The following is a 13,135-nucleotide window of genomic DNA, read 5'->3' on the forward strand; positions in this document are numbered from 1 at the left end:
GCCATTGCCTTCGAGGCTGAGGAGGATGAGGCTGAATCGGCCGAGCAGAAAAACGCCTCTGATACGACGTCTGCTGCCTAAAAGGACGAGGAGGAGGGGGTTTCTTTTTGTTTTTCAATAAAGTATCCCACCTCGTCTCATGGGCAGAAAGCTTCTGAGTGGTGGTATCCAGAGATTCACCAAACAGCTCATCACCCAGGCAGGGAGCATTGGTAAGGCGGTCCTGGTGGTTCACATCAAGGTCTGAGACGCGAAGCCATGCCAATCGTCTCATCGCTACAGACATAGCAGTAGCTCGGGATGTCAGTTCAAAAGTGTCATAGATGGAACGGACCATAAACTTCCTGAGCTGCAAGAGACTGGCAGTGCAGTTGAAAAGCAGAAAGCTTGCGGTCAGGAATATACTTTTGAAAAGTGGCCATCTGCTGGATAAGATGTTTCAGGTAAAAGGAGAAGTGGAACGCATAGTTACCTGAATGGTTGGCCAACATAGCATTTTGGTAAAGTCGTTTACCAAATTTGTCCATGGCCTTGCCCTCTCTGCCAGGAGGGACAGAGGCATACACACTAGAGCCTGCAGATTTTTTGAGGATTGACTCCACCAGCAAAGATTCATGTGGAAGCTGAGGTTTGTCAAACCCTGGAATAGGAATAACTTTATAAAGCGATTCCAATTTCCTTGGAGCTCCTGGAATGGTGAGAGGAGTTGCCAAATTTTTGTAAAAAGTTTCCCTTAATAGGGGGCGTGGCTTAGCGCACACACAAAATGGACGTGTGATCGCGACGCTCCTCTTACCTAGGCAACGATTGATAAAAAAAAAAGTTTTCCCCTTCAAGCCGATTTCGGCGAAAAATATCGGAAAGGAGAGCGGGAGCATGGCGAGCACCCGACAGAACAAAAACAAAACTGGTGGGGCGGCGAAAAGGCAGAAGCAGGATCAAATTACCCCGAGTAAGGTTCCGCTTCCTGCTGAAGAGTCGGAGGAGTTAAGCAAAGTGAAGTTATGGAGGAACTGAGGCAAATTAAACAAATGCTGAAAGAAAATGTGAGTAATATGGCAGAAATGAAGGAAGAAATACTGAATATCCACAGATAAATGGAAATAACTAACAAAAGAACAACAGAGTTAGAAGCTAAAATGGAGGGTTTAGAATGTGAAGGAAAAAGATGTAAAAATGACAGTTTGGAACTTATTCAATTGAAAAATCAGCTGGTAGATTATGAAAACCGAGGAAGAAGAAAGAATATAAAACTTTTTGGAATACAGGAAAATTTGTAAGGGAAAAATGCCTTACAGTTTTTAGAAAATCTAATTCCTAAATTACTGCAGTTGGATTTCAAACAGCCTTTGGAAATAGAAAGGGCGCACAGGATTCCAATAAAAAATATGGAAAATCAAGGGAGACCAAGACCATTAATATTCAAGATGTTAAGATACCAGCAAGCAATAGAAATTTTGAATGCTGCCAAGAAAGATAAAAATTTAAATTATAAAGGGTCCAAAATATGGTTTTTGCCTGATTTTGCTAAAAATACAGCAAACATTAGGAAGAAATTCCTTGATCTGAGACCTCAATTAAAGGAAAAAGGATATAAATATGGGTTATATTACCCAGCAAAAATGAGGGTATCTTGTGGGGATAAATCTTTGTATTTTGTAGACCCGGAAAAGCTAAAGACCTTTCTTTCAAAATCAGAACCTATGTCATTTTAGCACAATGGGTATTGAAATGAAAAGAAAAATATTAAGACTGGTTTGGTGGATATTGAACAAAAAGTTTAATGTAAAGAACTATGAGACTTTGGAGTGTTGAAGAAAAAAGAATATGAAATAAAGAACAGAAAATAAAATGGACAAGGGAAAAAGACAATAAAAGAATATAAGGAAGGAAAAGCAAGAAGGATGGACTGGAAAGTCATGAGACTGAACTTTAGGAGATTGAGGGATGGATGGCTGGAGTAAAGAGTGAACAGAAAGGAATAAAGAACTTGAATAATTAACAAAAGGAGAAAAGTGAAGAATGGACAAGATAATAAATAGATGGGAAGAAGAAGAAAGCAGAATGGATAGACTAAAAGGATATTAAATAAAATGACAATTGGCAGTCAAGAGACTTAAGAGAAGATGGATATAGCTAAGAAATAAATATGAAAGTTCAATTAATTTAATAAGTCAGTAAATGAAAAGTAATGAATGAAAGGACAACAAAAAGAAGAATGTAGAATGGACTAATTATAGACAGAAAAGTTATATGACATTTAGATGCAAGTAAAGGAAAGGAAAATGAATAATATACAAGAAAGATACATAATATGAATTTATTGGTAATTGAAGGAGATGACTAAAAGATCAAATGTAAAGTTTGATTTTGTAATATTATAGTTTTAAAAGGATTGGATATTAATTGGAAAAGAGGAAAATGTATAAAAAAATTATAAAATGAAAAATTTATTTTTCAGAATGAAATAAAAATGTTTATATATAAATAGAAGATAAAAATTATAAAATTGTAAACAATTTTTAAAGAAGTATATGAAGATATGGATATGTGTTTTTAGGTATTAAAAGGATGATAGGGGTCGCTAGATTAGAGTGTATGAGATATAGGAAAAATAATACTACTTTATTAAATATATGTTTATGATAGAATTTTGTTGTATGAAGTAAAATATTGGTGAAATGAATTTAAAGATTGGTGAGAAGATAAAGATGCATTAATGAAATATTAGGAATTAAATATGGTTATGTGACCAAAGGTTAAATAACAGATAGAGAAAGTAATTATTTTAAAATGGAAAAAAAAAAAAAGATTTTATGATTAGAAGATAGATATACTAAGATACATTGTGGAGGGTTAGTGAGTTTTGTCTTAAGAAATGATAAAGGGGTTATTAATAAATATTGGTTGCCTGGGGGGGAGGGGGAAGTTGGGGTTGCTGTTCCAATGTGTGTCCTTAAGCAGTCATTATTTTGGGGGGGAGGGGGGGGGAAAAAGATGGGCTTTAAAGGTATTACTAGAATGATTAAGGAAAAGATCAATAAGGGGTTGGGTACTTTAGGGGTAAAAATGTGTGTCATTGAGAGAAGTTCTTTAGATCTTAAATATGAAAGAAGGAAGGAAGAAGATTATGATGAGAAGTTTAAAATATATTATGTCTTTTATGATATTTTCTATTAATGTTAATGGCCTGTATCATGTAATCAAAAGAAAAAAGGTATTAGCATTTTTAAAAAAGCAAAATGCGGATGTTTATTGTTTGCAGGAGACTCATCTGAATATAAAGGAATCACAGAAACTAATGGGTGGGTGGGTGAAGGAATGTTTTTTTGCTCCAGCAACAGGTAAAAAAGCAGGGGTAGCAGTTCTTATAAATAAAAAGTGTATGGCCAATTTTAAGGTAGTAAATTCAGATCCACATGGAAGATGGTTACATATTGATATAAGTATGGGAAATAATACCCTGACGTTGTTCAATATATATGCCCCTAATTCGAATCAATCAGAATTTTTTAAAAAGTTGCAGAGTATGTTGTTACCACTGGCTGCTTCTAATTTAGTGGTGGCTGGAGATTTTAATGCTGTAATGGATCCATTATTGGATAAAAAACCAGGTAAAAGTATAAAATCTTTAGGTTTAGATAATTTGGCTCAATCATGTGATTTGAAGGATATATGGCGTATTCTTCATTTTAATGATCAGGAATTTTCATTTTGTTCACAGGTTCATAAATCATTTTCAAGAATAGATTATATTTTTATTTCATCACATAAGGTGCAACAAGTGATTAAGGCTTCCATAGATCCTATTATTATTTCGGATCATGCGGGAGTATGGATAGAATTACAATTAGATCAATTAGAGAATAGAAGACCTCTTTGGAGATTTGATAATGCATTGCTTGTGGATGACAAATTTTTGGAAAATTTTAAAACACAAATTAGTGATTTCTTCCAAATGAATTTAGTGGAGGATACATCTATTGAAAATGTATGGGATGCATTTAAAGCGACTATGAGAGGTCATATTATATCCTATTCGTCTTATGTTAGGAAACAGATTAAAATGCAGTATATAGAGTTAGAAAAAGAAATTAAAATATTAGAAACTAAATTGGTAAGTAAATGGGAACATGAGGTTTTGCAAGCTCTTTTGAAAGCAAAAGGTAAATATAATGAATTAGCTTCAAAAATGATAAGAAGAGATTTGTTTTCCAAGCAGACAATGTATTATGGAAATTCTAATAAGGCGGGAAGATTATTAGCGAATTATCTTAAAGCAAAAAAAAGAAGAACTAATATTAATGGGATAAAAGATGATAATGGTATAATAACAAATCAAACGGATATAATTTTAAAACAATTTCTAAAATTTTATAAGGACCTGTATTCTTCCGAGCCTTATTTGGAGAGGCAAAAAGATGGAAAAATTTTTTTAGATTTAATTAATAGACCTAAGGTTCCTGATCATATAAAACAGAGTTTAGATGAACCTATATCATTAAAAGAATTAGAAATAGCATTGAGATCTCTTAGAGTTGGATCCGCTCCAGGTGGTGATGGTTATACAGTAGAATTTTATAAAACATTTCAAAATGTCCTTTCCCCATATTTACTAAATTTATATCAGACACAACTTATAAAAGGTGATATTAAAGGTACTATGGCTGAATCAATAATAATAGTTCTGCCTAAGCCAAATAAAGATCCTACTTTGGTTTCGAACTACAGGCCTATATCATTAATAAATGTGGATAATAAAATTTTGGCGAAAATTTTGGCTTTGAGATTAGCCAAAGCTCTCCCATATATTATAGATATGCATCAGACGGGTTTCGTTGCTAAAATGTATCAAGCTTTAGAATGGTTTGGTATAGGTTCTGGATTTATACAAATGGTAAAAACATTATATAGCTTCCCGATTGCAAGATTAAATATTAATAATATGTTATCTGAAGGTTTTAAATTGCAAAGGGGAGTTAGACAAGGTTGTCCTTTATCTCCTTTGTTATTTGATGTTGTATTAGAACCCTTATTATTAGCAATACAGCAAGCAGGGGGGATACAGGGTATTCCATATTCTGATGTGGAATATAAAGTTTCGGCATATGCGGATGATATTTTACTTTATTTGAGAAATCCAGAGTCTACCTTATCCTGTCTATTAGAATTAATTGATATGTTTGGTAAATTTTCAGGTTATAAAATTAACTGGATTAAGTCGGAAATTATACTTTTAAATGTTCATTGTGTAAAAGGACTATTTGACGATTTTCCGTTCATATGGAAGGAAGAAGGATTTAAATATCTTGGCATTCAAGTTAAAAATACAATTGAAGATACCGTAAAAGAAAATGAAAAATTTGTATTAAAAAGAGTTACGGAGTTGTGTGAGCAATGGAACCCTTTACATATTTCTTGGTGGGGGAGAGTTCAAACTATTAAAATGATGATGTTGCCTGTAGTTTGTTACCAAATGAGTATGATACCTATTTATTTTCAGGGATCCTTTTATAAAAAGCTTAATAGCATTTTAACGAAATTTCTTTGGCTTGGTAAAACGCATAGAATAGCTTTGGTATCTTTGCAAAAATCAATTAAGGAGGGAGGGGTAAATTTTCCAAATTTTTATAGGTACCATCAAGCCTATATTTTACGTCAGGGTATGTATTGGATCCTCCCAGAAATGATAGATAATGCACCGGATTGGTTATATTTGGAATGGCGCCTTATGTTTCCCCTAAATTTAGTTCATCTTCCAAGTATTAACATGCCTAGAAGATACAGAGAAAATAAGATATTAATGGATACTTGGAAAACGTTGAGATTTATAAGTAAATTAACACCTATCCCAATAAACAAGTCAACTAATCAGTCTTTATGGATAAACTCCAAGATTAAAATTGGCGGAGCTCAAATCCTTTGGAAGGACTGGATTATTGCAGGCATTAGATCTCTGAATGATGTTATTTCGGAAGGTAAACTGCTGGAATTTTCACAATTGCAACATAGATTTGGTCTTAGTAAAACACAAAGCTTTAAATGGTTGCAATTGAAGCAGGCCATTCAGGTTGGATTCCCTGAATGGAAAACATTGAATAATCAATATAGTTTAGAGTTCTTATGTTTTCAAGCAGACTTCCTAGGGCATCAAGCCGCATTGTGGTATAAATTAATATCTGGATATTTGAATAAAAAACCAAAAAATGGTCTAAGAGACATTTGGAGCATTGAGATTAAGCATCAAATTACTGCATCTCAATGGCCACTAATTTGGTCTTGGAGAATGAGATGTACAGTGTCAGCATCTATGAGACAAACTTGGTTTTTTTTATTACATAGAGCTTTTTGGACCCCTACACGTTTGCAAAAATTAGATAGTTCTAAGTCCAATAAATGCTGGCACTGTAATCTGGAACCTGGGACATTGGATCATTTACTGTATCATTGTCCCTACATTAAAAGTTTTTGGAATGTAATTTGGCCACAAATTAAGAAATTGATGGAAAATCATGTAGAAATATCATATGATACAGTGTTATTTGGAATGATGATGAGAAAAAAAAAGTCAAATTTCACCAGAAAATAACAAGCTTTTATTAGTCATGACAGGGGTTGCCATTCAGCATATAACCAATAACTGGAATAATCATAGTAACCTTAATTATACATTTTGGTGGAATACAATTTGTCATATATTCAAAATGGAAAGAGCAATAGCAATACAAAGAGGGACATATCCTAAATTTATAAAAATATGGGGGCCATTGACAAAATATTGTAGTGAATGAATAGTGGGATTTCTCTTCTTCTTTTCATTGTCTTCTTTATGGCACAAATGGAGGGGGGGTAGTGAAAATAATATTACATAACATGTTATAATATGGTATACAATATGTATAAGGTGATTGGAAAGTACTTGAAGGGTGAGGGGTGGGGGAGGGGATAAAAATATGTTTAGATTATTATGTAATAAATATAAAAGTGATATTGTGTATTCATTAGTTGTAATTCAATATTTTGTACACTTTATGTAAAATATGAAAATGAATAAAGAATTTAAAAAAAAAAAGTTTCCCTTAATATATCATGAAGGGGTAACTTTAAAAATTCTTTGGGAGGTTGGTCAAAGTCCAAAGCCTCGAGGAATGCTTTTGACTTTTTGGAATCAGACTCCAAGGGCAGAGAAAGGGTGTCTGACATCTCCCTTAGAAATTTAGTGAAGGAAGAGTGCTCTGGCTTACTAGCAGGATCCTGCACCGATGGGTCAGCCTCATCAGATGAAAAATCCTCCTCGGTGCCGAGGGGATCATCAGAGTCATCCCATAAATCAGGGTCACGTACCGATGGAAGACGGCCCTGAGATAGAGGAGTAGAGGATTTGGTATGCCTGGTTTTGCGTACCGATTTACCTAAACGCATCGACACCGTACCCGGTGACTGTACAGCGATACGGGTGTCGGAGATCGGTACCGGATCAGAGGCCATGTGAGCCGTACGTCGAAGAGACTTTGGCTCTGCCAATAAAATAGGCATAGACATGGAAGAGGCAGATTTAAGCGGTGCCGATAACATCGATGCCGACAAAATAGGCTGGTCGACGATCGGTACCGTAGGCTCAGTGGGGACCGACACCGGAAGGTTCGGAGTTAGCAGAGCCGGGAGTAGGTGTTGTAATTGCTCCTTAAGCTGGACCTGAAGAATGGATGCTATACGCTCATCCAGAGACGGTCCCGATGGCACCGGTACCGCTTTTTTCCTGCGGTGCAGCTCGACGCTCAGGCGAAGTTGATGCCGATGAAGAGGCAGTCACTTCTATGGGAGCGGAGCGTTTGCGGGGCCGACGTGCAGTCTGCAGGTGGGCCAAGAACAGTAGGGGATGGCTTCTTAGCTGGCTTACCTACAGGGTGCGACACCGACAAAATCTCTTGCGGTGTCGAAACCACCGGTGTCGACTTAGAGGAAGTTGCCGGAGTCGATGCCGGTGGAACTTCCATAGCGGCACCGAAAAGAAACCGCTGTTGAATTTGGCGATTTTTCAAAGTTCTCTTTTAAAGAGAACTACAGCGGGTGCACGTTTCTGCCCTATGGTCCGGACCCAAACACTGGAGGCACCACTTATGCGGGTCGGACAAAGAAATAGGGCGTGCACACCGCTGGCACTTTTTAAAACCCGGTGAAGGGGGCATGAAGGGAAAAACAGCCGTAGCAAAATCGAAGCCCGAGGCTTCGATGGTGCCAACAGGCCCCGCTGGGGCCGACCGAAAAAAGTCGAAAAAATTTGACTTTTTTTTTTTTTTACAAGTAAAAGAAAGAAAAAAATTACGTGAAGAATTTCACGAAGAAAAATAACGCACGAGCGGGAAGGCGATGAAAAAAGAAAATTTTCCAACAGCCATTGGAAACACGCGTCTTCTTAGCTCCGCGGAAACTAAGAAACTGGGGACCGCACGCCTCTGTCGGGCGGGAAGGCACTCGCGCATGCGCAGTGCGGCCTAGCTAGAACTTTCTAAGTTCTTAGAGTGCAATCACTCTAAAATTGTCCGTACCGGGGCTCCGTCGGTGCCGTCACCCATCAGTCAAGAATATCTGCCTGCTGTCCCTGGGATAATACACTTCATGAATCTCAGGGTGGATTCCGCAGTGGTTTTAGCACTGAAAGTTTATTAGTTACTATTATGACACATATAAGATTATGGTTATCAAAAAGCAATAAGGTCTTGCTATTACAGTTTGATTTATCTTCAGCATTTAACTTAGTGGATCATGATATTTTATAGCCACTATTGTATGAGATAGGCTTTTCAGGAAATATATTACAATGGTTTTCCAGCTTTCTGAAAAAATAGAATTTATAAAGTAAAAATGATAGATCAGAAATCTAACTCATGGCACCCTTTGGAGTCATTTTTCTAAAGCTTAGCATGCACTAACCCCCCAATTCTGTATACGGTGCCTTACACTGTGTGCGCATACATAAATTAATTGTTTAATAGGCCTAACTGGCTGATGCTAATTGGCACTAATTAAAAATGACATGTACAACTTGGAAAGTTCTAGTACATTAATTTGACTGGGGGAATAGCCAAGGGAGGGGCATGGGCAGACCACAGGTATTCCTAGAAGTTAGGCATAGAGTATGCCTGATGATGTGCATAAGTAAGATGTAGGGATATAGGCCTGGTTTTCCTTTGCCTAAATGGGTATGCCTAAAGGTTATGGGACACGTGATTCTATAAAATGTAAGGGAGGAATTCATCAAAGGGCACTAAGTGCATTAGTGCATGCTAAATGTTAAAGATGACCATTATATTCCTATGGGTGCCTTTATTGTTTAGCATCCTCTATGCTAATGCACTTAGGGGCAAATTCTATAAATGGCATCCCAATTGTAGGCGTCAGTAGGTATCCTACCACTGTCTAACCAGCCAATCGGAATGCACGTTAAAAAAACAACAACAAAAAAACAACACCCCAACACAGGCAGCCTACATTGTAAGCTTTTTCACAAGCCAAGGGAAATGCGTAGGGCTACCTAAGCTCACCCAAGGCTAGATGTGGGCGTGGCTTTGCCCGGAACTGGCCTTAGGCAAGCTTAGGCAGCCCTAGGCATCTCCCTAGAGCTGCAATAGGTGCCTGAAATGTAGGCCAGCAAAATACTGGTTTACATTTCAAACAGACGCAGACACTAAGCCGATTGCAGCAAGGGAATCTCCCTGCCATGATCAGTTTAGCAACTGTGGCAGGGAGCTCGCCCCCCCCCCCTCCCCATGAACTTAACTGGCAGGAAGGATGCCCACTCTCTTCTGCTGGAACTCCAGAAGCCCCCCCCCCAAATATCTACAGCAGGAGGTGTGCCCAATTTCTCCCACTGAGATATCCCTTGGCTGGAGGAATGCCCACCCTCTCCTGCTGCTGGCCCCCTGACCCCTCCCCCCCAAGATCCCCATGCCATCCCCCAAATGCCCCTGTACATTTCTCTGATGGTCGTCAAGATGGATGTCTACTCCCTCCTGCCGGCAAGCCCGCCTCCACAGAATGACAAGCTTTCCCCTTTCTGGTGCATCCTGGGATGCACCGGGGCAGGGCCTAAGACCCTGATTGGCCCATTCTGGGATGCACTGGGAGTGGCCTACGATTCCGATTGGCTAGAAGGGGTGGGAGGGGTGGAATTCTGAATTTTATTAAATGTTTAGATCAATAGAAAATAATATTTTATAGGATATATTTGATTGCATATGTTATGGTAGGGGCGGGAGGGAAGGTGTTAAATTTTATGTATTAATGTATAATATGATAGAAAGTCAAGTGATGTATTTAATTTCAATTGTCAATTATTGGAATACTTGTTGTAAAATGTAAAAATGAATAAAGATTTATAAAAAAAAAAAAAAAGAAACTAGTGTTTAAGCCCGTTACATTAATGGGTGCTAGAGTAGATGTCTGTCTGGGTTTTTTTTCTTTGTCTTTGTCTTCTTGGACGCTGTCTGTCTGTCATTCTTTCTGTTTGTGTCTCTCTCTGGTCCCTTGTCTGTCTGTCTTTCTTTCTGTCTCTGTCTCCCTGGCCCCCTGCCTGCCTGTATTTCTCTGTTGCGCCATACCTGCCTGTCTCTCCGTGGCCCCCTTTCTATGTCCATAGTGTCCCATCCTATGTCCTTAGTGCCCCCAGTTCCGCCTTCCTATGTCTTTAGTGTCCCATCCTATGTCCTTAGTGCCCTCAGTGCACCTTCCTATGTCCTTAGTGCCTCCTTCCCATGTCCTTAGTACCCCTTCCTATGTCCTTAGTGACCCCAGTGCCTCCTTCCTATGTCCTTAGTGCCCCCAGTGCCTCCGTCCTGTCCACACTGCCCCCAGTGCCTCCGTCCTGTGTCCATAGTGCCCCCAGTGCCTCCTTCCCATGTCCTTATTGCCCCCAGTGCCTCTGTCCTGTGTCTTAGTGCCCCATTGTCTCTGTCCTGTGTCCTTAGTACCCCAAGTGTCTCCTTCCCATGTCCTTAATGCCCCCAGTGCCTCTGTCCTGTGTTCTTAGTGCCCTCAGTGCCCCTTCCTATGTCCAAACTTTGTCTCACCCCCACCCTCCGAAGCCTGCCTGCCTGCCTCCCTCCCATCCCTCTTTGCAGTATAACCCTTGAGAAGCATGTTTCCATCTTCACCCCGTCCCCGCCACTACCGCAGCCGTGCAGCCGACCCCACTGACCTTCCCATTGCGAGTTGACCGATAGGCCTCCTGGCTCCGGCAGTGTCCGAAGCGCTCTGGGCGCACTGCTTCGCGGCCTTCTGCTGCCCTGAAATCGTGGCGGTGGAGGGCCGCGAGGCAGCGTGTTTGGAGTGCTGCGGACGCTGCTGGAGGTGGGAGGTTTGTGTTCATCTCGCAGTGGGACAGTCGGGTTGGAGGGTCAACGGGGGTTCGGGGGCGGGGGGTGGGCGACGACAACGAACTGCATTACGGGAAAACAGAACCCTAGACGCGCATGCGCACTTCTACCTGCCATGGGCATGCGCGCTTAGCGTTTTATTATAGTCGATGACAATTTTGCATGAGGTAAAACTCTTTATAGTTTATAAATCTTTCCTTTTGGCTAAGTCTTAATAATAATATTGTCATTTATAGCTAAAGAGACATATGATCGAGAAACGGTTTTATTTTACTTTTGTGATTATGATAAACATCCCGAGGGCCTCAAAATAGTACCTGGGGGGCCGCATGTGGCCCCCAGGCCATGAGTTTGAGACCACTGGTTTATATGCACATATTTGAAAATTATCACAGGATGCCATTTTAGGCTGTGGTAAACATATTCTAATACTTACCACAACTTAGTAACAGACCTCAATGATATACCAGACTTTTATACATCCTATTTATGTGGTTACCTTAGCCAGCTAAGTGCTGAGTATCAGCACTTAACCAGCCACTTAACCAGCACTTAACCCTCGGAACACCCCCACCAGGGGGACATTTTCAGCAGCACTAACTTAGCCCATGAAAATGAGCCGTTAGCCCAAAACAAGCAACTTAACTGGCCAGGAGCCATTTCTGGACACTTAAATTGCTTTGAATATTGACCCCTTATTTATTAATAACCCAGGTTAACAGTAAAATAACCCCCATCTTAACAGCAACCCTTTGTTGCTAACTTTCCCCCTTAAGCCTAGCTTAAGTAAAACTGCAAATTATAATGGAATGAAATAGCTTTTATCTAATCTTCTTACCCTGGCAAAGCAATTAAGCAGCCGCTTATCAAAATCATCGGTGACTCGGCCTCCATACTGTACTTCTCCAATCATGTAGCGTACAGTGCTCCAAGAAACACCCTATGTGCGATAAAACAACAACAAATTTGAAAGAAAACTCAAGTCCCTTTCTTAAATAATGAATTAGGCAGCGGATAAGTACTAATAAAAAAATCTCTTGGTCTAATCAGTACTAGAATGTGTCCTCAGTACATGCATACTTATTTATTTATTTATTCAATCTTTTATACTGTTCTTCCAGGGGAGCTCAGAATGGTTTACATGACTTTGTCCAGGCACTCAGGCATTTTTCCCTGGCTGTCCTGGCAGGCTCAATCTATTAAAAAATTTACAAATAGCATCATTAAAGTTGTCCAACTGTGCTCCACTCTAATTCATTGACTTGGCACTGGAAATGTATGAGTGGTTAAGAGAAAATTTTAAACCGGTGTTGGAGACTTTACAAAAGGAAAACAATTTTGTACCATTGGAGCTTCCCCTTTGCTTTGTCTTTTGTGTTTGCGGGCAAGACTCACCGACTGAACACAATATCTGAGGCTTGGCAAATCCTACAGGGGTTGAAAGGGGTTCCGTCCTCATCTACACCATCTTCATCAGCGGTGGCTTCAGTTACTCACGCCAAACTTCAACAGTGGCAGTGAGTGCCAGAAGTGCAGAAGATAAGGTGGCTCCCTTTTGCTGGGATTCACTGAACTTTGACTTCTCTGTTATGTCAATACATCTTGATACCTGTTGATTGTTAAATTTGGAGCTGCTGCTTCTCTCCTTTGAAGTGGCATCCTTCTTCCTGGGCTTGAGATCTAGCTTCAGGGATGTTCTCTATTGTATTCAGTTATAAACACTGTTAAGAAGCATGTACAGCCCTCAGACTCATATACTC

At 39.4% G+C, this 13,135-nt stretch overlaps 1 protein-coding gene across 1 annotated transcript in view; it reads right to left on the reverse strand.

The window, feature by feature from the left end:
• The window catches only part of DNAH8 (dynein axonemal heavy chain 8), a 1,666,792-nt gene that overhangs the window by 35,750 nt on the left and 1,617,907 nt on the right, over positions 1 to 13,135 (reverse strand). The window contains 1 exon segment of the mRNA XM_033937418.1: positions 12,214 to 12,315. Within this exon segment, the coding sequence (XP_033793309.1) occupies positions 12,214 to 12,315 (102 nt within the window).

This window comes from Geotrypetes seraphini, chromosome 3, assembly GCF_902459505.1.
Source record: "Geotrypetes seraphini chromosome 3, aGeoSer1.1, whole genome shotgun sequence".
Lineage (NCBI taxonomy): Eukaryota > Metazoa > Chordata > Amphibia > Gymnophiona > Dermophiidae > Geotrypetes > Geotrypetes seraphini.